The sequence below is a fragment of the Ambystoma mexicanum genome, chromosome 1p (assembly GCF_040938575.1).
Source record: "Ambystoma mexicanum isolate Mex_15411 chromosome 1p, UKY_AmexF1_1, whole genome shotgun sequence".
Lineage (NCBI taxonomy): Eukaryota > Metazoa > Chordata > Amphibia > Caudata > Ambystomatidae > Ambystoma > Ambystoma mexicanum.
The window spans coordinates 1,307,933,583-1,307,956,206 of record NC_090921.1 but is presented as its reverse complement, the minus strand read 5'-3'; the positions used below and the strand labels follow the sequence as shown (position 1 = coordinate 1,307,956,206).

The 22,624-nt window shown below is 46.3% G+C and overlaps 1 protein-coding gene across 1 annotated transcript in view; it reads left to right on the top strand.

The window, feature by feature from the left end:
• The window catches only part of LOC138453429 (excitatory amino acid transporter 2-like), a 724,030-nt gene that overhangs the window by 676,130 nt on the left and 25,276 nt on the right, over positions 1-22,624 (top strand). Inside the window, exons 9-10 of the mRNA XM_069606271.1 lie at positions 1,206-1,340; positions 22,295-22,523. Coding sequence (XP_069462372.1) covers positions 1,206-1,340; positions 22,295-22,523 — 364 coding nt within the window. The remainder of the gene's footprint in view (positions 1-1,205; positions 1,341-22,294; positions 22,524-22,624) is intronic.

Genomic DNA, 22,624 nt, shown 5'->3' with positions numbered 1-22,624 from the left:
TTTTGGAGCATGCACTAATGGATTCACATTGTGTCATCATTTTGGATAGAGTAAGGCCACTTTTCCATCCAAGAGGCAAAATTGGTATCTTTACACTGAGAAAAGGACCTAAGAGCAAGTACTGAAATATTCATTCCACTTTGGGACGCTGGGTAGGGATACAAGCTCCTTGTGTTCTGTCACGTGGGATCCATGGGAGAACAACTGGTACTGTGGAGGGGAGAGATATTTGCATGTTTTGTCAACATGGTTGTCTTGGCCCTAAAGGGCAAGTCTCCCAGTTTGGGATCCTTTGAAAATACATATTTACTTATCCCCTCTCTGCGTCACTTTGCTGGTATGAAATTCTGGAACGTTCACAGTGGAAAGCCTTTAGCACCAGAACAAATGCTTCTTAGTAGCCCCAACAGAATGTCAATCATGCAATTTATTAAAGGGCATTGCTGTAGCATTCTAGAACCAACACGATCCAGACAGAACATAGGCACGTCAATTGAGGAGAACTCATGACTGCAGCTTTGGACATTTTGACGCTGATAACCTCCACAATATGCTGAAGTCCCAGAAGCTCCAAGGAGGGCTTCAAGCATCCCCTGTACACTGGAAAAAGAAAGAAAGAATCAGAGAGGGAGAGAACGAGTCCTCCCTGCAACACTGGAACACATATGACCTCTTCCGCTGGTGGGCATATTAGTTGGGCGGAACCTGGGCTTGAAATCTTTCATTCATTACCCAGTGTATTTCTGGAAAAAGTACAACACAAGATATCTGAAAAAGCGGAAACTGAACCCAGGAGCACATCATTCATTACAAAACCACCTCTGTGTTGCTACTTACCCTGTTTGCCTCTATATACATATCTATCCAGTTCCTCTTCACTCACGCTCACTCCCTCACTTAATCACTCATCAACACCCTCACTATTAGAAAGTAGAAAAGAATTCATGAGTATTATGAACAAATCATAGCTATACCTCAGGAACGCAGAACCAAAACAAATTACATGGCAGTGACACGGGTATTCTATGTGGTGATGTTGCTAATGGCATTTTAGACACCTAAATATTAATTAGTAGATATAGCGTTAAGGGCATAATAGGTCCCAAATGTATCTGGCACCCGTCTAATTCAGCTACCGTATCCATGCAAGTGAGAAGTAACGGTTTTGTTTTCTGTTCGCTCCACTTCCCTGCTTTCTTCCCCAGCCTGACAGCTACTTTGGCAAGTGTCGGGGCAGCCAGCATCCCCAGCGCCGGGCTGGTCACCATGTTGCTGATCCTAACTGCCGTGGGACTGCCAACCCAGGACATTAGTCTGTTGATAGCCGTGGACTGGCTTCTGTGAGTATTATGGACCTATGACGGAGTCTGTTGTAAACATGTTCAGTACATGTTTAATAGGTTGTATTTTTAGTTCCCTAACTCCTCCTCGGATGCATGTGATTATGCTGCCTGCCTGTTGTTTTGTAGGTTCCATGAAATGTATTTTCTCTATCAAATGATCCTCTCCAGGTTCATAAGCATTCAATAATTCTCCGCTATAAGCGTGGACCCGGGTCCATTTTAATGCATTTATTTTAGCGTGTATTTTTTTTTAAACTGTATTAATCAATTAATTTTATTGTAAACGTGAGAGCACACTCTTGAAAAATTGGGACTCATTACGACTGTGGCGGCCACGGTATGAACGGTGCTGGTAAGGGACTGGCACCGTTCATACCGGGCCGCCACATTACGAGTTCTGCAGCGGGTCCCGCTCTGTACGCCTGGTCAGACCAGACGTGCAGAGCGGCACCCGCTAGCAGAACAGTATGCTAACAATGGACCCGTCATTAACCGGTCCGTTGTTAGCAGCCTCCGCATTCCCATTGAGCCCTATCGGGGCTCAAATGGGAATGGGGATGTACCGGGTCCGGGTACCGCAAATGGGAATTACCGGGCACGCAAAGGTCGGAATGGCCCAGTAATTCCCATTTTGCGGGACCCGGACCTGAGTTTGGGGGTAGCCATGCCGCTAAAAACCACATGGCTACCTCCAAACTCTTAATGAGGCCCATTATCTCTTGTTCTCATACATTTATTTAATCTTGAGGAAATGTCCTTTTGTACCGTTTAGCATTTGTATTCACGTCGGCCACTAACATTTCAGTATTCCTTCACTTTATTAAAAGATTCTTAGTGTTTTGAAAAACCTATGAGGTAAATGGGGGATAGCAGCTGCTTCCTGAGGCACCGGGCACCTTCCAGCATTCCATTCCTATCATAAATCTCCCCTGGTTGTGTGACTATTATCCCTGCTTCACTTGCCCAAGTCTCCAGAGGACGGTATGGTAATTTTCCATATATTTGGAAGTAGGCCTCAAAACGAAGATGGGATTAAACGATTTGTTATAAATAGGCACACTTAATACATGAGGACAACTGTCAGTGATGGAGCGAGAAATCCAAATACAATGAAATATTTTGACAAGCAAAGCACCTGCAATTCTAATTTGGTTTTGGAAAGATCTGTGGCAACAGCATCTGTAACTGGCCTTTTGCTAGAAGTCTTTGCTCTAATGACGTGACAGTATCATTACAATCGGCTGCTGAAACCAGATCTTCTTAGACTCATTATTAAGCACTAATAAGCAGTAGGCCCCGAGTAGGGGGGGAATACTAGTTCAGGTAAGGCCCCTGGGCCCATAGTTATAGTAACATAATTTTTATTTATTTTTATTTATTTTATTTATTTGAACTTATAAAGCACACAACGGCCCGGGGGCATAGTGGCGCTGTTACAGAATACTTGCTTAATACATGGGATATCTCCAGTTACATGAAATTTGCTTAATAGATGAATACATTGGGCAGGCATGCATAGATGAGAAGCAACTTCATGTATTTTATGCTTGTTCAGTTGGTTACATAGGAATAGCATTGTGGTAGAAGCGAGAGTACAGGCAACAGGTTGGTTTTCAGGATTTTACGGAAGACAGTGTAGGATTTTTGGTTTCTTAGAGCTGTGGGCAGGGCGTTCCAGTTTTTTGGTGCCAAGTGTTGAAAGCTGGAGCCTCCAGCTTTGGTTCTTTTGAAGGCTGGTACATAGATCTGGTTGGCCAAGTGGGATCTGGTGGGTGGTGCCAACGTAGGCCTGGGGCATTATCTGAAGTGGTAATGCCCCTGAGGGGCCTATTGCTATTAGTACCTCGGCCCCTACAACCGGGGTACTAAGAGCAGTATTTTTCTGTTTCTGAAACTATCAGGTGTTTCGGAAACAGAAAAATAAGAAAATGTGAAAAAATCCCCACCTGGGAAGCGAAAACGGAGTCCGTTTTCTCTTATCATGGCGGCCATTGAAAATGAATGGAAAAAGGTAAACAAACAAAATGGCCTCCATGGAAAGGGTGCTGGTAAGCTTACTGGCACCCTTGTTTCCAGACTGCCACACTCCAAGTCGGCCTGCCGGAGCCAGTGTGCTCGACAGGTCTTAACCTGCCAGACACAGCGGCCACAGTAGGAAGACTGGTCACAGAAGCACTGGCAGCATTAGCGACAATGTCGGTGCTTCTGTGTCCCCACTCCAATACCTATGGGACTCTATGAGAATGGGGACTTACATTTTACCGGCGCTTGACTTTCCGGGGCGCCGGAGTTGGAATCTCCCAGTGGCACCGGGAAGTCAGGCACCGGTACATTTTTACTGGTCCGGCAGGGTTACCGCTGGACCCGTAATGAGGCCCTCTGTGTTTACAGTAGGCAACCTCCCACAGGGAGACCCCATTCAGATGGTACAAGTATGTGGATTGATGTAGACAGAACATCTGATCTTGCTGCAGCTTCAAGGGAGACCTGCCGCTTTAATCAGGAACAACAGAGAGCTCAATTAACCAGAGTCCCTTTGATCCACAACATGTTTTCACACCTATAACTTTCCTGTTGCAAAGCACTCTGGTTTTGACCTTATGCATACAGGAGATTGTTGGTGGAGACCCAGGATTGGTTCATTAAGGTAGGCTTAGCCTACACCAATCACTGAGGCCGATTTGGCTTTAAAAGAGGGCTGAAGACTTTGCAAGGAATAGCAAGAGGAACTCGGCATTGGACCCTGGCTGAAGGTACAGTCTGCCTTACATCTTCCGTCAGTGAAGGAAGGCCAGTCCAAGAGGGAAGCACAATCCCTCCCCTAAACATCCAGGGAACAGAAGGAGATACTGAATCCAGAGGGCCTTCCAGCAGCTCCAGAACCGGTACCCAGCCAGAACAAAGTGTACCTTGCTAGGCTCTGCAGCAAGCCTCCAAGTTGGGAAGTTTGGTAACAGAAGGGATAGCCCTCTGTGTGGCAGGGTAAGGGGCTAGATAGTCATGCAACAAAAAGGTATCCTACCACAGGAAAATTTAATGACAATACATTATTCGTAGTTTGTCCTCTTTTCTTGATAGAAAACTCAAAACTTAGCTTTTGCAATTTAGCTAGATGTCCCCAAGTCTTGTTAACAGTGGGGTGATTTAATCCATCCAATTATCATCAAGTCACAAATGAATTCATAACACAACTTTATTTAATTTGCTGGTATTTGATAGCATCAATGTATGGTACATAACAAAAATAGTGCAGAATACATTACACAAATAATAAATTACAGTACAAAGCATGTACCTTTATAAGCAAACAAATATTACAGCATATTTGTCAGTTTCATGTAAGTACAGAAAACAAAACGTTCAGTTTTTTACAGGACAGTGTTACGCTCACCTGGTCTCTGCGGGGGTGTTGGGGCACAGTTGAAGCCCTCCCTCGACTTGGCTCCCTGGTGTCGGTTGTCTCCCCCAGCTGCCTCGAAGGATAGGGTTCTGGATACTGGTGTTGCACGTGGGAGGAGAGGAGAGGAAATGAGGAGAGTGTGGAGGTGTCCTGAATCCCCTCGCCTCTTTCATGCCAGAACAATGTGCGCAAGAGTCTTCCCATGCAATCTCACCTGTTCTTTTGAGATGTTGGGCTCTCCGTCATGCTTTCTTCAGCAGGGGTGCGTATAGAGGGCCTAGTTGCTTCACTGGCATGTGACGTGGCGATCCAGACTGGCTGTGACCAATCCACTTGAAGGTAAGTCTTTGGTTTTCCAATAATGTCTCAAGCGATGAGTATTGAGGAAATGATAAGCAGTAATGATTTCCTGCTATGTCGCTGCTCTTCCCAAATAGGTGTTAAGATGAAGGTCAGGAGCGTGGAACGGCTCTTGGGATTCCCCTGAGAAAATGGGCTCTCGAGGACAACATGTACACAGATTGGTATGATGGAAGTCAAGACTCAGGTAAGATGCAGCACAGAGTTCATGATTGTGAGATTTTTAACCTGTTGTGTTCTTTTCCCCTTGTAGGAGCGGTCCGACGGCGTGGAGCAGAGTCCGGAGACTTGGAGGTGGTTTGATGGCTACGGAGGAAGATTCAGTGGTGAAGCGGAGAAGAAGCGAGATACTCCCGAGTCTCTGCAGTCTGAATCGGAAGAGAAGAGGCCCTGACTCCGGCGGAATTCAGGTAGGATGCACGCACAGCGGTGGAGTAGCTGGAGTCAGGTAAGCGCGCCTTCAGCAATGGAGCGGCTGAAATCAGGTAGGTGTGCCTTCAGCGATGGAGCGGCTGGAATCAGGTAAGCGCCTTCAGCAATGGAGTGGCTGGAATCAGGTAGGCACGCCTTCAGCGATGGAGCAGCTGGAATCAGGTAAGCGCATTCAGCGATGGAGCGGCTGGAATCAGGTAAGCGCCTACAGTGATGGAGTGGCTAGAATCAGGTAAGCGCCTTCAGCGATGGAGCGGCTGGAATCAGGTAAACACAGAGGTCTTCGGAACTGGAGTGCCGGAATCAAGGTGAGATACAGCGGGAAGCGTCACGCTGCAAAGCAGAGTAATGCGAAGTGAGGGCCTAAGATTGGGCTGGCCTTATATAGGCTGGCTCCGGCCCCTCCGTTTAGCCACGTCTTGTGGCTCCACCTTGCCCAAGGATACCAGCATGTGCCTCCCAATGCAGTCCTATGGCCACGCCCGGTCCCGATGCACGTGCCTTAGGCACAGTGTGTTCTAAGCACATATTTCCATGAGCCTGGCGCCAAAGGCCAGGACTGGGTCCAAGTGGCCCTTGTGGGTGATGGAGGCCTGGGCCCTTGCCCCATGGCCATGACAGCACTCCCCTGCAAGGCCCCTCTCACGGTGTCTTCCTCCCTGATCCGGGTTTGGCGGGATTGTCACGGTGGAATCGCCTGATCAATCGTGGTGCATGGACGAATTCCTCGGGTTCCCAAGTGCAATCTTGAGGTCCATAGAACTTCCCAATCAATCAGGTAGTACAGCTTCCCTCGCACCATCTTTGAGTCCAGAATGTCTTTAACCTGATACTCAGGTTCCCCTTCGATAATGTCTGGCTCTGGAGGCTTATTGATTCTGGTTTTGGGTTTTATCGGCTTTAGGAGTGAAACGTGAAACACGGGATGAATTCGCATATTGGCGGGTAGGTCCAGTTTTACTGCGGCCGTGTTGATAATAGCCTTGATGGGATAGGGTCTGAGATATCTGGGCCGGAAGGCTCGAGGCCCTTTTAGAGGAACATTCCTGGCAGCCAACCATACTGTATCCCCAATACGGTACTGTCGGGCTTCCCTCCTATGTCTGTCAGCAAATTTCTTCTGTTGTTCCTTGGCTTTGGTTAAATTCTTGGTTGGTTCTTTCAGAGTTTGAGTAATTGTTTTGTGTAGGGAGGTAATTGCTGGCATTTCTAGCTGATCAGGCGAGTCAAAGGATGATGTACGGGGATGCCGACCATTCATAATTTAGTAGGGAGTTTGTCCAGTACTGGTGTGGATGGAGTTATTATACGCAAACTCAGTCAACCAGATAATGTCCTTCCAAGGCTTTTCAGTTTGTTGTAGCATGCACCTCAGGTATTGTTCCAGCGTCTGGTTAGTCCTTTCCGTTTGACCATCGGTCTGGAGATGGTGACTAGTGGAGAGGAAAAGGTCAATCTATGCTAACTTGCAACAGCTCCTCCAAAATGCTGAGACAAATTGCGTTCCTCGGTCTGAAACTAATGCCGAAGGAAAACCATGTACCTTGACTATCTGCTCTAGGAATACAGTTGCCAAAGCTCCTGCGGTCGGAAGTCCTTTAAGTGGAATAAAGTGTGCCATCTTAGAGAACAAATCTACCACTACTGAGATTGTGTTGAAACCGTCACAGGGAGGTAGGTCCATAATGAAGTCCATGGATAACGTGTGCCACGGAGCCGGTGGTATGGCAAGTGGATGCAATAATCCTGCAGGGCGTACCTTTTGGGATTTTTGTTGGGCACAAACTCTGCAGGTACTGACAAATTGGGCCACATCCTTTCTCCAGGTTGGCCACCAGTAACTTTTCCTGATCTTGGCTAAGGTTTTAGTAATTCCGGGGTGTCCTTCCACAAATGATTCGTGGTAGTTTGCGATAATCTTGTTTTGAGTTTCTTTGTCCTTAATGTATAGCCGCCCTTGGAAATAGGGTAAGTGGTCTTTAATGGATTACTGATCGCCCTTGCGTAACCATTCTTGTTGGGCGGTTTGATCCATTTGAGACTGAAGGTCCATCTTTTATTCTTCCAAACAGGCAGTTACAGCGATTTGATTTTGAATCCGTTCTTCCGGAATGATTGGGACTGGGTCTGATGGCATAAAGGTGTCCTTCTCTTCTCCCATGCGTGACAGAGCATCAGCATTTCCGTTACGCACTCCTGGCCGATATGTGATCACAAAATCGTACTCCGCGAAGAAGAGGGCCCAACGAAGCTGACGGGAATATTGGGCTTTGGCAGTTCTCAAATATTGTAGATTACGGTGGTCTGTAATGATGGTGACAGTATGCCTGGCTCCTAGAAGATAGTGTCTCCAAGTTTCAAGAGCTCCTTTGATCGCCAGTAATTCTTTGTCGGTTATGGCATAGTTCTTTTCTGGCGCTGTAAACTTGCGAGACCAAAATGCTATGGGGTCCAGCTGTCCCGTCTCAGGATCCTTTCACGATAATACTGCCCCCATGGCAACACTGGAGGCATCAGTCTCAACGATATAGGGTAGATCAGGTCGAGGATGCCAAAGGATGGGTGCTGAGGTGAAAGCCGCTTTTAATTCCAGGAAGGCTTTTTCTGCCTCGGGAGACCAATGAAACTTCTTGTTCCTTTTTTAATAAAGAGTTAATAGGGTGCACAATTTGGGAAAAACCTGGAATGAATCACCGGTAGAAATGGGCAAATCCGAGTACACTTTGTACCCCCTTGACTGATGTCGGGGATGGCCATTGAAGAATAGCCTCTACCTTACGAGTGTCCATGTGCACCCCGTGACGTGGAAGGAGCATTTTTCCAGTTTGGCGAATAGACGGTGTTGACAGAGTTTCCCCAGAACTGCTCGCACATGTTCCACGTGGTCTTCTTTGGTTTTTGAGTAAATGAGGATGTCGTCGATGTAAACTAAAACACAGATATCCAATAATTCGCGGAGAACATCGTTCATAAAGAACTGAAATGCTGCTGGTGCGTTGCATAGCCCAAAGGGCATAACCTGGTACTCAAAAAGCCCGTACTTGGTCCTGAATGCGGTTTTCCATTCGTCGCCTTTTTTCACTCTTACCAAATGCTAAACTCCCCGTAGATCAAGTTTCGTATAGATTTGTGCATTCTTTACCTGATCAAGCAGTTCGGGAATCAGCGGTAGAGGGTACCTATTCTTCACCGTTATTTGGTTTAATGCCATATAATCTATACAAGTCCTGAGGTCCCCTTCCTTCTTTGGCACGAAGAAGAGTGCGGAAGAGGCTGGAGACTTGGATGGGCGAATGAACCCATTAGCTAAATTCTGGTCTAGATACGTTCTCAGGTGTTGATTTTCTTGCTCAGTCAGAGTGTAAATTCCGCTGCAGGGGACTTGCGCTCCAGGGTCCAGGTCGATCTGACAATCATATGTTCTGTGGGGCGGTAGGGTATTGCCTTGTTCCTTTTGAAATACGTCCAGGAAGTCTTGATATTCGGAAGGTAGTGAACCGACAATTCCCAGAATGAATTTCCCTTTGGGCTGCACTTTTCTCCCTTCCCTAGGGTAACAGCGTCTCGCACATTCCTGCGGGAAGTTCATCTTCCTGGTATGCCAGTCAATCCGTGGGTTATGGGTTTCCAGCCACGGCATCCCGAGGATAATTTTGAACTGGGGGGGCCCCTATAAGGTCAAACTAAATGCTTGCCTGATGACCATCCAGACATGTCAGCATTACTTTGTCGGTGTGTTCAGTTACTGTCCCCGAAGACAGCTATGAGCCATCCACGGCAATGACATTTTCCGAGTGTGGTTTTTGCTGAAGTGGAAGGCCTATCCGTGTGGCAAAATCTTGATCGATATAGTTCCACACCGCACCACTATCAATGTAGGCTTCCAGGGCATGGACTTTTGACGGCTGTTGGTGGTGGGTTAGAAGCACCGGGATGACTAGGTGGGAGGTCTGTTCAGCTTTCTTGATTCCGCCCGACAAGTGGACCTCTACACTTGCCGGGCATCTGAGTTTTCCGACTCTTGTTCCTTGACTTCGGTTTCAGTGTCCACGACCCCTACCACTTTCTTGGGGGGCTTAACAGGGCAATCGCTCAAGAAATGTCCAGCCGTACCGCAATATAGACAGAGTTGCTGTTGTCCCCTCTTTTCCCTGTCAGCTTTGGAAATGGGCACTCGTACCCCCCGATTTGCATGGGTTCCATAGCTTCATGAGCCTTGGTTTGACTGTCCCATGGTCGCAAATAAACTGACCTCCCTTCTGACTGTGTGCGATCCATTCTTCGCTCTTGAAGACGATGGTCCAATTGTACGGTTAGTTTAATATACTCCGCACAAGTCTCGGGCGGATTGACCACTTGAGCTAGCACATCTTTTAACTCACCCCTGAAAAGTGTAGTTCTTTTCTCTTCAGGCCAATTCGTTTGTGCAATGAGGCGGTTGAAGGTGGCAATGTAAGTTAATAGGTCATGATTCCCTTGTCTAAGAGATAGCAACTCATTGTCTAAGGTTTGTCCGTGGGTGTGCCTGGCAAACAGTTTTTCCAATTCCTGTTGAAATTCCCCAAAGTTCCGAAGTATGGGATCATCCTGGGTTACTAATGGGATGGACCAGTCAGCTGCACAGCCTCCCAGATAAGAAAGTACAAAAGCCACCCTTGCGCTGTCGTTAGGGAAAGCTCCTGGTCAACATCAGAAATGGAGCCAACACTGGTTCATGAAGACGGCATATTTGTTCGGGTCGCCGAAGAAGCGTTCGGGTGGAGCCAAAGGAACAGCCCCCGGCAGAACCACCTGTACTGGAGGTGATGGTTGGGGCACCTGGATCGGCGTGATTCCGGGTAACAGAGTTTTCCTGCGTGTGCTTGAAGCATCTGCCTTGCCAGATCATCCGTCCACTCACGGGCAACTATAAGGTCTCTTCTCAAGGAATTAGTCTCTTGTCTTGAGGCGTGAATTTCAGCCCACAGTTCCCCCAGGATTTGGGCTAATTGGTGTGTTTCAGAGGTTTCCATTGCGCCTAGGCAGAGATTCTGGGAGGCTTCACGTTCTGTTACGCTCACCTTGTCTCTGCGCAGGTGTTGGGGAACGGTTGGAGCCCTCCCTCGACTTGGCTCCCTGGTGTCGGTTGTCTCCCCCAGCTGCTTCGAAGGATAGGGTTCTGGATACTGGTGTTGCACTTGGGAGGAGAGGAGAGTGTGGAGGTGTCCTTAATCCCCTCGCCTCTTTCGTGCCAGAACAATGTGCACAAGAGTCTTCCCATGCAAGCTCACCTCTTCTTTTGAGATGTTGGGCTCTCTGTCCTGCTTTCTTCAGCAGGGGCGCGTAGAGAGGTCCAAGTTGCTACACTGGCCTGCTACGTGGCAATCCAGACCGGCTGTGACCAATCGACTTGAAGGTAAGTCTTTGTTTTTCTAATAATGTCTTTAGCAATGAGTATTGAGGAAATGATAAGCAGTAATGATTTCCTGCTATGTCGCTGCTCTTCCCAAATAGGTGTGAAGATGAAGGTCGGGAGCGTGGAACGGCCCTTGGGATTCCCCTGAGGAAGATGGGCTCTCGAGGACAACAGGTACACAGATCGGTATGGTGGAAGTCAAGACTCAGGTAAGATGCAGCCCAGAGTTCGTGATTGTGAGATTTCTAACCTGTTGTGTTCTTTTCCCCTTGTAGGAGCGGTCCGACGGCGTGGAGCAGAGTCCGGAGACTTGGAGGTGGTTCGATGGCTACGGAGCAAGATTCCGCGGTGAAGCGAGAAGAAGCGAGATACTCCCGAGTCGCTGGCAGTCCGAATCGGAAGAGAAGAGGCCCCGACTCTGGCGGAATGCAAGTAGGATGCACGCACAGTGGTGGAGTGGCTGGAGTCAGGTAAGCGCGCCTTCAGCAATGGAGCGGCTGGAATCAGTTAGGTGCGCCTTCAGCGATGGAGCAGCTGGAATCAGATAAGCGCCTTCAGCGATGGAGCAGCTGGAATCAGGTAGGTGCGCCTTCAGCGATGGAGCGGCTGGAATCAGGTAAGCGCCTTCAGCGATGGAGCGGCTGGAATCAGGTAAACATGGAGGTCTTCAGAACTGGAGTGCCGGAATCAAGGTGAGATACAGCGGTAAGCGTCATGCTGCAAAGCAGAGTAACGCGAAGCGAGGGCCTGAGATTGGGCTGGCCTTATATAGGCTGGCTCCGGCCCATCCTCTTTAACCATGCCTTGTGGCTCCACCTTGCCTTGCCCAAGGATTCCAGCATGTGCCTCCCAATGCAGTCCTATGGCCACGCCCGGTCCCGATGCACGTGCCTTAGGCACAGAGTGTTCCAAGCACATATTTCCATGAGCCTGGCGCCAAAGGCGCCAGGACTGGGTCCAAGTGGTCCTTGTGGGTGATGGAGGCCTGGGCCCTTGCCCCATGGCCATGACAGACAGTGCTAAAGGGATTCTGTAGCACTTTGTGTGAGTCAGTGCCTAAGTCCTAACATCTTTTCAACCAAAGCCATTCTTTGGATACAGTCCTTCCTAACCAACAGAACTATGAGGGTCTTTGCACCTACCGCAGCAGCAGTGCCAGTCTCTTGTGGAGTTCCATAAGGGTCTTGCGTTTACCCCACACTTTACAATATTTTTACTAAACCTCGATTCGGCCATCTGGATGACTTGGGTGTCACCTAAAATAAATATGCAGATGACACCCAAATTCTCATACCCATTACAGGCACATACGACATAGATTCAAAACTACTAAACGAAATCTACCAAAACTATCCAGGCTTGGATGGCTATACATGGCCTATGTCTAAATGATGAAAAAACAGAGCTACTCCACATAGGCTCTCAAAACCGCCTAAACAAATTAAGCAACCACTTTAAATCCTTTGCTATTGGCGGCATTACTATCAATGTCTCCAAGGAAGTGAAAACCTTAGGCATCTATCTCGACTCAGCTCTCACATTAACTAGACAAGTCAATGCGACGGCATCTGCGGCAGCTTACAGCTCAAAGTTTATCAATGCCTGCAGACCCTTCTTGTCATCCGGCAGCCGCATCACGCTAGCTAGAGCCCTTATCTTATCCAGACTACACCTCTGTAACGCCATTCATGCAGGCACTAACAACCGCAACCTAAAAAAACTACAGGTAATTCAAAACAATGCCCTAAGAGCAGCCTTCAACATCCCTAAAATAAAATCACATAACCACGGCGAGACGGAATGCCTACTGGCTGCGAGTGCATGATCGAATCCTATTCAAACGCCTCTCCCTGACACACAAGTGCCTATCCAACTCACCCACGCGCTAAGCCCACGCGCATCTACTCACTATAGTTAGATATAAACTACAGAAAGCAGGGGTCAGTAGCTTCCCAGTGGTAGCTGCAAAACAATGTAACACGCTACTGATGTCACTGAGATCTGAACCCTCCTTCTGGACCTTCTAAAAAAGTCTGAAAACTTGGCTTTTCACACAAGAGCGATGAAATTAACCTTCCATCACATTCCTACATAAACTCACCAACACCATCTAAACTGTATGCTCTTCTTACTAACTTACATGCTTCAGTAGCGCTTAACTGTATGCTTTACTCTGCATAGAATTGTTAACCTATTCCTTTTACACTTGTACAAACATACGGTTTCTATGATGTAACTGATTTTCAACTAACCACTGCAAAAACTCTAATGTACCTGTCAAAAAAGTTGCGCCAAGATGCCTCAAGGCTTGGTGCGCGATACAAATATAAAAATAAATAAATAAACGAATCCTAGCAGTTGAATAACTAAATAACAAATATAAAAAAGCCCTTTTAAATGTTCCAAATTAAAAAAAAGAGTCTCTTAAAAATATACCAATGTACATACAGTGCACTGTATCAAAAACTATGTCTGAAACCTTACTTCCGAGACCACCTGGCCAGGGCTGCCTCAAGGTCTTCTCTGCTGCTCTCCCTCAATGTTCATTGGGCTTGGCACGCTCTCCTATGATGGCTCTTGCGACAGTAGGCGGAAAGCAGCAACAGTCTGTGGGGCACCAAAGTCTTTTATATGGTTGGGTTGCTTGTCCAAGATACAGCACAGGAATCAAAAACAGTGTGGGGTGCCCTCCAGAACTTTCTCACACCCGGGCCACATCTGCCATGTTTGGCCCAGGTTTTAGTGGGCCACCTGTTAAAGGGGTGGGTGGAGTCCCCTTTATTTATATTCAGCCCAAACGGCCTGAAAACGCTGGGCGCTCCCCTGCTGTGGGAAGCCCCGTTAATTCAATATGGGACTGAGGCCCAGCAGAGATTGGTGGCCGCCTAGGGGGTGGCTGTGCTCACAGCAATCCCCTGCTTGTCAGGGGAGCGCTTACAGGCCCGGGACGCGGTGGTGAAACTGGCACCAAGTGGGGTGCCTTTAAACCCTTGGAAGGATAGAATGTTGTCCACACAGCTCTCCACTCACGGCAGCACAACGTTTCTTCCTAAAGAGTAATGGGACTCTGTGCGACCATGCATGAGGGTCCTTTACTCTAACAATGTTTTCCATGTCTGTATCCCCGGTGCGGCTTCACGCGATGGGCATCCTTTCTTTTTTTTTCCCCAGGGGTTACAGTTCAATCCCAAACAAGATAGTCTTCTCGTCCTGCAAGATTGTCAGGCAGGGCTTTGCCCATCCTTAGCCACGATGGTTATGAAGATTCATGCCTTGTTAGGTAATTAACCTTTCACAGTATTGCAGAGAACTGAATTGGTGCTCAGGATATGTTCCTCCTTTCTGTTTTTCACCTAAAACAGCTCATAAAATTGCCAGATTCCTTCTCCAAACCTGCTGAGCATATGTTCAATATTCTTGTTAAAAAGGGCTCTGAGATATTTATTAGAGGTGAATAAATAATGTAAAGGAATAGGGCCGGGAGGATAGCTTGGGGGCTATGCGTTTGTCTTGAAAGCAAGACAACGCAGAGCAATACAGGTTTGAATCCTGGTCCTGTGCTTCAGAAGAATGGTCTTCAGTATTAGGTGTGTAATAAAAGATGGATTAATTAATTATTTAATGAAACTGGATCTAGACTGTTACAGCCTAAAGAATAATATGTAGATGATACCCAAAGCAGATATTCCTTGATAACTTATTTTCTTCATCAAACAAAATGCTTATAGAGTAGAGCACCCCATTACACATCCTGCGGTTTGTGATGGTCCCCTTTATTAGGTTTACTCTTCTGAACCTTTGCCTTTTCCTTGTTTAACCTTCACCAAGCACACTGACGCAGAGACCGCAGCTCACAGTACTGTGCTACTGTTAAAAGATGGCAGCCCAAACGCTGGCACACAACACTCTTTACAGGGCTCTTGAACGAAGTCTGTACTTTAAACAATAACATTTTAAAAAATAAACACAGTCCCCAGCGTCTTCATTTGGGGCACTCAATTAGGGTTTTTTACTGGTGCAAAATCACTTAAAGCAGAAAAGTGTCCTAAGGTTTAAAAAATCAAAAACAACACCATATAGTTTAAAGTTAAGAAATCACAAAATGTCATAATAGAGGTCCTGTCCACCGAATAGTTTGAGGAAAATTGAGCATGATTTTGGACTGCTGATGAGTCCTGTGATGTCTCTCAGGACGCTGAATTCCCCAAAGGATAGTCATCTCGTCCTGGAAGGTTGGTCCGACCGGGCTTTGACCATCCTTAGACATGGGGGTTAATAAGATTCATGCCTTGTTAGGTAATGAACTGTTCACAGTATTGCAGAGAAATGAATTGTTGCTCAGGGAATGTTCCTTGTTTCTGTTTTTTCACCTCAAAAGCTCATTAATTTGCCAGATTCCTTCTCCCGTCCTGCTGAGCAAATGTTCAATGTGCTTGTTAAAAAGGCCTCTGAGATATAGAGCTGACTAAAGAATTTAAAGGAATAACCAGGATCCAGTATGTTACAGTCTCAAGAGGTGATACCCAAAGCAATTATTTCTTGATACATTATTTTCTTCATCAAACAAAAAGCTAATAGATTAGGGCACAAAATAATAGATCCCATGGTCTCTGATGGTCACCTGTATTTGGCTTAATCGTCTGTACCTTTGCCTTATCCTTGTTTGCCCTTCACCAAACACAATGACGCACAGACAGCAGCTCATAGTACTGTGCTACTGGTAAATATTCCATCCCAAACTCTAGCTACCAACACCCTGTACAGACCTCTGCTGCACTTGAGCTAAGTCTGCACTTTAAACAATAAAATTACACAAACAAACACAGCCCCAAGCGTCTTCTTTTGGGTGAATTAATTATGTTTATTTGTATCTGTGCAAAATCACTTAAGGCAGAAAAGGGTCCAAAGATTCAAAGAGATCAAAAACAATACAATATAGTTTAAAGTTAAGACAACACAAAATGTCATGAAAGAGGTCAGCGACTTGTAAAACTTGAAATAATAAGGAATTTGAAATCTGTGTTCTATGTATCTATCAACCATGACCATGGAGGCTTTCATTCAATTAGTTGTTTTTTGTGATCCTGTTATGGTTTGATCCCTCGCCTCGTTCGAGAGCTGCCTTGGTTCGCGAACGATAAGGGAGAGCAGTTGGAAACCAGCGGTCCCAGCAGTGGTTGTGCAGCTGTGCATGGGGGTCTTCCACCAATAAACTCACCTTCCTCACATGATTCACTGTCCGCTTTGTCTTTTTACAACATCTTGGTGATGAGCGGCTGGGCCAGGCAAGTCGAGGCAGTGGTGGAGAACCCCGGACCATCTGAGTGGCTGGAAGTTCCATGCAGCAGGGAAGAGCAGTGAAGACCCCTGCAGTAGCCTCCCCCATGTCCTGTACAGCATCTTCTATGGCAGGCCAGTGTGGGTCCCTTTTGACACAGAGATGCCATGTTTAGGACCCAGCTCACTCTGAGGCAATCCTTCAGCCGGTGGCCATTCAAGTGTACGATGCTAGGTAGAGGAAAGCACCCTCGAGCGTGCTGTGCGGATGGCCATCTTGGTTCTGGCCAGTGCATGAAGCCATCTTTGTGGTGGCAGGCAGTGCATCATCACGCTCATCTTCCTCGCCCCAGTACTTTTTAGCAGTGGTTCAGCATTGCACGCATCTTCCTCATCACAGTACTTCTGCAACTACTTTGTTTTAATCATGACACACATCTTCCTTGTCCCAGGACCTTTGACAGTGATTTTGCATTGCACGCATCATCCTTGTCACGGTACTGTTGCAATTGTTTTGCCTTGAGTGGTGTACAGGGGTAAAGAGGAGGAAACAATGCAGAATGTGCTGCCCGCTGTCCTTTCCTCGCCTCCCCAGGAGATCCTCTAATTCTGTGGGAGCAGTGGACAGACTACTTTTAAGAATATCCCATGGCCATTGGGGGAGCAACCTTTATTGATGATTTGAGTGAGGCTTCTCTCCTGAAATGCATAGGAGCAGAAGAATTACAGATTTTTTGCACCTTGCCTGAGTTGATCAATGTAAATGGTGCTTGTGAATCAGGTGAGCCCCAAGAAATATGAGACAGCCCTGGCAAAAATTGAGAAACATTTTGGGAACAAAAGCAAGGGAATCCTGGAGAGGTATTATTTATTCACGAGGAAGCAGAAACGGGAGTCTGTGGACAGTTTTGTTGCAGCTTTGAGAGGACTGATTGCCACTTGCATGTTTACAGGTGTTGCCGATGAGTACCTGAAGGGTCAGCTTTTGCTCTCTACTGCCGACCCCCACATTCAACAAAAGTTATGACAGGCAAATTACCCTACCCTGGAGCAGGCCATTGAAATGGTTAGAGCGATGGAATTGAGGAGCAAGTGTATGAAAGTAGTCCAACATGAGTCCACTGCTCAGGAAGTGAAAACAACATAGAAGGAAGAAGGTGACGATAGCAATGACATCACTATGCTGCTAGTGAAGAAGGGATCAGTGTCTGCACCATGACCCAAGTTGAGTGCACGTGACAAACTGAAAAGAGGCAAGTCCTCTCCTGGAACTGTACACAGGGTGGGTGCTCAAGGAACTCATCCTCAATGGAGATATGAGTGCACCAGGGACCTGAATGGGGAAAAAGCGTGTCCAGCCGCTACTGCACAGTGTGTGCAAGAGCGGCAAGCGGAAGACCAGTATCAGAGCCCTTGAAGAAATAGGGGGCAGCAGCCTCCTTATGATCTCAGATGTCGATCCCATCCACATACTTACTGTCGGTTCAACAGGTAAGAGAATGCCGTGGGTGCGCATGGAAATAAATGACATTCCTTTGGATGTAATGGTGGATACTGGCTCACCGTACACAATAGTTGATGCCCATGTATTTGTGCACGAGTTGAAAGGACAGCTACATGAGTTGAATCTGTCTCATCTAAGGGCCACAGAGTATGGCAATAGTCCCATCATGGTACTTGGACATACATGGGTCAACCTCAAGTTCAGAGAGAGGGGTGTTTTCTGCAAAATTTAAATAGCGGAGAATAGATCCTCAGTAGCAGGATGGGAAGAACAAGCTGCCCTACAGATCAAAATACACCCTGATGAGGTGAGACCCATACGGTGTGTCACAATGCATGAATTCTCGTCCAAAGGGTGTTTAGAGAGGACGTTTCCCCTCATGTTCAATAACAAGATAGGAATACTTAAAAGGTTTAAGCATCATATCGTGCTGAAGAGCGGAGCCAAGCCAGTTATATGTAAGGTCAGGAACATACGTATCGGCATGAAGGATGCTTTGGAAAAGGAGTTAGGCAAATTGTGTATGACATCATTGAACTCATTGAGTCATCAGAGTGGCAAGCTCCTATAGTGATTGTGTGAACATGTGACAATTTTGTAGGGATGTGTGTAGACCTCAGAGATCTAAATTCCAACATCTGGGTCTATAGGCATCTACTGCCTAGCATCAATGAAATGCTGACTACAATGAGGCCAGCAAAGTACTTCACAACTTTGGATCTATCCTCAGCCTACCAGCAGGTTGTCATTGATGAGTATTCAAGACACCTAACATCATTCGTCACACCCTTCAGAGCTTTTAGGTATAAATATATGCCCTTAGGATTAGCCTCTGTGACTGCAGTATTCTAGAGACTTATGTAGCAACTTCTTTGGTGGCCTAACAGGGTTCATTATTTTCAAGATGATATTCTCATAGCATCCATGATGGAAGAAGTCAATGATGCAAAATTCCTGGGTGTTTTACAAGTTATTCAAGAAAAACGGCTCACTTTGAAGATTGACAAGTGTAGATTTAATGTAAGTGAAGTAATATATCTGAGACACGTGATCAATTGCGAAGGGATTAAACCCAAAAAGGAGCTAGTTGAGACGATATCAAACATGCCAGCTCTGTTAGCAAAAATCAGTTACACTCCTTTTTTGGGGATGGCAGAGTACTACTCCAAATGTATCCCACAGTTCACTGACAAGACACAAAACATGAGAGGTCGAATGAAGAAGTGTGCAAAATTCAGTTGTTCGTAGCAATGTCAGAGTGAATTGGTAGAAGTCAGGATGGCTGTCAATAAAAAACCCACACTCAGCATGTTCAGTGCCACCACAAGTGTTGAAGGATGCAGAGTTGAATTATTCGACCATTGAAAAGTAGGCATTAGGAGTAAAATGGTTTTAGAAAACCTTAGGACACTCATCTGTGGCCTGCCTGTAACTGTGAAGACTAACCATAAACCTCTGATACACATACTGAATTTCAAACGTCCACACTTGACGTCTTCAAGGATACCAAGGTGGTTGATGGACATTATGGAGTACAATGCTAAGATTGTGTACACCCCAGGTAAGGGTAATGTGATAGTGGACTGTTTTTCAAGACTTCCGTGGGCCAGGAATGAGGGAGAGTCCAGTGATGAGGACAAGGGTAAATGCATCATTGCACATACTCAGCCATGGTTTGCTAAAGATGACTGGATCAGCGCTTCAGCTGAAGGCCCAGAACAAGTATTACTACCCGGGCTGTCCGAGAGGGTTGGAAGAAGATTGAAGATGACCTTACAAAATACGACCAAGTACAGGACGAGATCATGGAGAACTCACTGTGTGTGATGAAAGGCGATCGCATCATTCCGCTGATGGGTTTGAGAGAGAAGAACCTGGGTATTGCTCATGAAGGAAACTTGGGAAGGAGCCTCATCAAGAGCCCTTGAGAGAAATGTACTGGTGGCCATGAATGTTGAGCTATGTGGAAGAACTTGTGGAAAGCTGTCATGCCTGTTCCATCAGCGACACATTCAAAAAGCTGAATGTAGCACTGGTACAACCTAAACAGGTTCCAGATTGTGTTTGGAAGAAACTGGCAATTGATATGATATGATATGATATGATAGGTTATTTATAACGCGCGTAATACCCAGAGGTTTCTAAGCGCGGACCCGGGGATCGAACCCGTGTTGCTCCGTGTCATCTTGCTTCCAAGGTAAGCACGTTGCCGCTGAGCTATCCTCCTGGGACAATTGCAGGAACATTTGAAACCTTGGAGGCCTACAAGGTTTGCATAATCGTGCTAATGGATTACACATCCAATTGGGTAGAATGGGGTGTTGTGCGAGATTCTGTGACATCTCTGAAGATTGTAAGATTTCTGGAAGCCGTTTTTAGTAGAGAAGGAGATCCTGAGGAGATAATCACTGACAACGATGCACAATTCGTTGCTGAAGAGTTGCAGGTATTCATGAAGGATAGAGGGATCCAGCATAAGCGCACTTCACTTTATCACCCCATGACAAATGGCTTGGTAGAATGCATGAATGGGTTCATGAAGGGAATAAGCCAGCTGTCACATGCAAAATAACTACCATGGAGATTAATGCCTAATGGATGACTTTGTAGTCTGCCACTGGAGGTGAACCATGTGTTATGATGAGAGGGACAGCTGTGTGCAGCCATTAGAATCCAGCTTGGCTGTCAACAAGGAATGTCAAGGTTGTGAATATGGAGGAGGTGCTAAGGAAAGTGAGAGAGAAGCAGTCTAAATACCAAGAACATTATGATCACACCAGTGGGACCCATGGTTTTTCATTTAAGGAAGGGGATTTGGTCAGAGTGAACAACCATAGGAAAGTGCTTGAGGGTTTGTCCAAATATCGGAGCCCACAGAGAATTTAAAGTGCAGGGAAGAAGAATTTGGTACTGGACGATGGGAAGAAGTGGTCTTTTGATGACCTTGTTCACTGCTCCTCCAATGTGAGAGATATTCCAAGCAGTGATCTGTCATCTGACTTTGGCGTGTTGTCTGATGAGACTGCTTCATATGGTTCTGCTTCTGGTGCCATGTTCATGGATATGTCTAGCAGGAGGAGGAAGATCACCCCGAATTTTAGAGATGGTTTTGTTTATTATTGACTTTAGTTATTATCTCTTATGTTGGTTCTTTTGGGTGTGTGTGATCCTGCCTTTCCGTCCCTCACCTTGCCATGCTCTTTGCTTACCCCCGCTCCTCCTCTCCCACTCTTTCCCTCCATCTCCCTCCTGGTTTACCATCCCTTTCCTTCCCTGGTTTGTTTTCCACAGTTCTTTGTTTTTTATAGGGGAAAGGTGTTATGGGTTAATCTTGTGCATCGTTCAAGAGCCATCTTGGATCGCGAGCGATGCAGGAGAGCAGTTGGATCCCAGCACTCATTTTTATTAGTGAGCATATCACAAGTAGACGGGCGAAGGCTACTTCCTCTGTTGCCATTCCTCTGTTTACGTATCTTCAGTCTAGATGTGTTGACCCATCTGCTTTAACATCTTCCACTGCTATGGCTAACAATCTCTTCTCCCAGCACTCGCCCCTTTCCTTTAGGCCGTCTTACATGCCATCCCATTTCCACTAATGGCTTTGCCTCGTAGAACTATGCAATGTGGCCACACTCTCATCCACACTTTCAAAAGGCAATTTTGTACATCTCTGCCGCCACATCTACTGTGGGTGTGACCTTTGCTTTGGTGTTCTAAAGAACTATGGGTACAACAACTGGCATGAGAGCAAGCTTTGGGAGCACAGATGTTGATTTGGATTACACTGTAAACTAAAGTCAATTGCTTTAGAAGCAGCACAGAAAATACTCTTTGCTAATGTAGCTCATTGGCACAGCCCACTCCATAGCCTTCATACTCCACCTCTATGTTGTCACGAGTATTGATTCATTTTTTAAATCTTCTGCTCACAATGTTTATATATTCCATGTCTTCTGGCCTTCCAGAAGGACTGGAGATGCTGCTCTTCAAGGAAAACCTGGCTGCCCATGGGCCCCCTTAAATCACTTCTCCCCACTCCTCAACCCCTTTCCCCAGCGCTAATCTCCATGTCCTTCCCTCTCTGAAGGCTCCACTTGGTTGTACAGCTTCCTAGCTAGGTCTGCATTATATACATTCCTCCCTTGCATACTTCTATGTCTACTTTTGAATTCTTATTGTGGAACAAGGGCATTGCATGACAGTTATGTTGTCTGAATCAATATGAAGTTTGATCATGCAACTTGAAATATGTTTCTTTCATGTATACTATTCATCTGGCATGTCTCTGTCACTATATGTCTCTCCCTCTCTGTTTTTCTCTTCTTGCATCTTTGTCATATTGCATTACTCTGTTCTTGCATGGTCCTTTCATACCTATGGTCTCTCATTCATCCTAACATTAGGGCCATTGACCTACCTTTACTTCTACACCACACGTGTTCATTCTGAAAGACACATGCAGTTTGATTAACTTCAACAATATTTTAGTAATATGAAAAATTGCAGTTTAATATATTTCCAGTAAGAAACCCCAGGTTTAGCATTTGCCATCTTCTTTTCTATCCATTCTCTCACTACTATAGGGACCGCATGCGGACCTCCATCAATGTGGTGGGGGACTCCTTTGGGGCTGGCATCATCTATCACCTTTCAAAGGCTGAACTTGCTGCCATTGATGCCAAGCACGAGGCCTCAAAGGAGGGGGGAAAGCTCCACCTGATGAACCATGAGGCTGCCCAGAAACACCCAAGTGATGACATGAGGTCTCCGCCATTCTCTGGGTACACGTCCTTGCCAACATATGAGTATGAGGTACCACTTCACCCTTCTCTTATTCAGCAATGAGTTGCTGTCATTTGCGAGGTGTGTCGTCTACATTCTGCGGCCTTAGTCTTAACCAATACTCAAGAGTA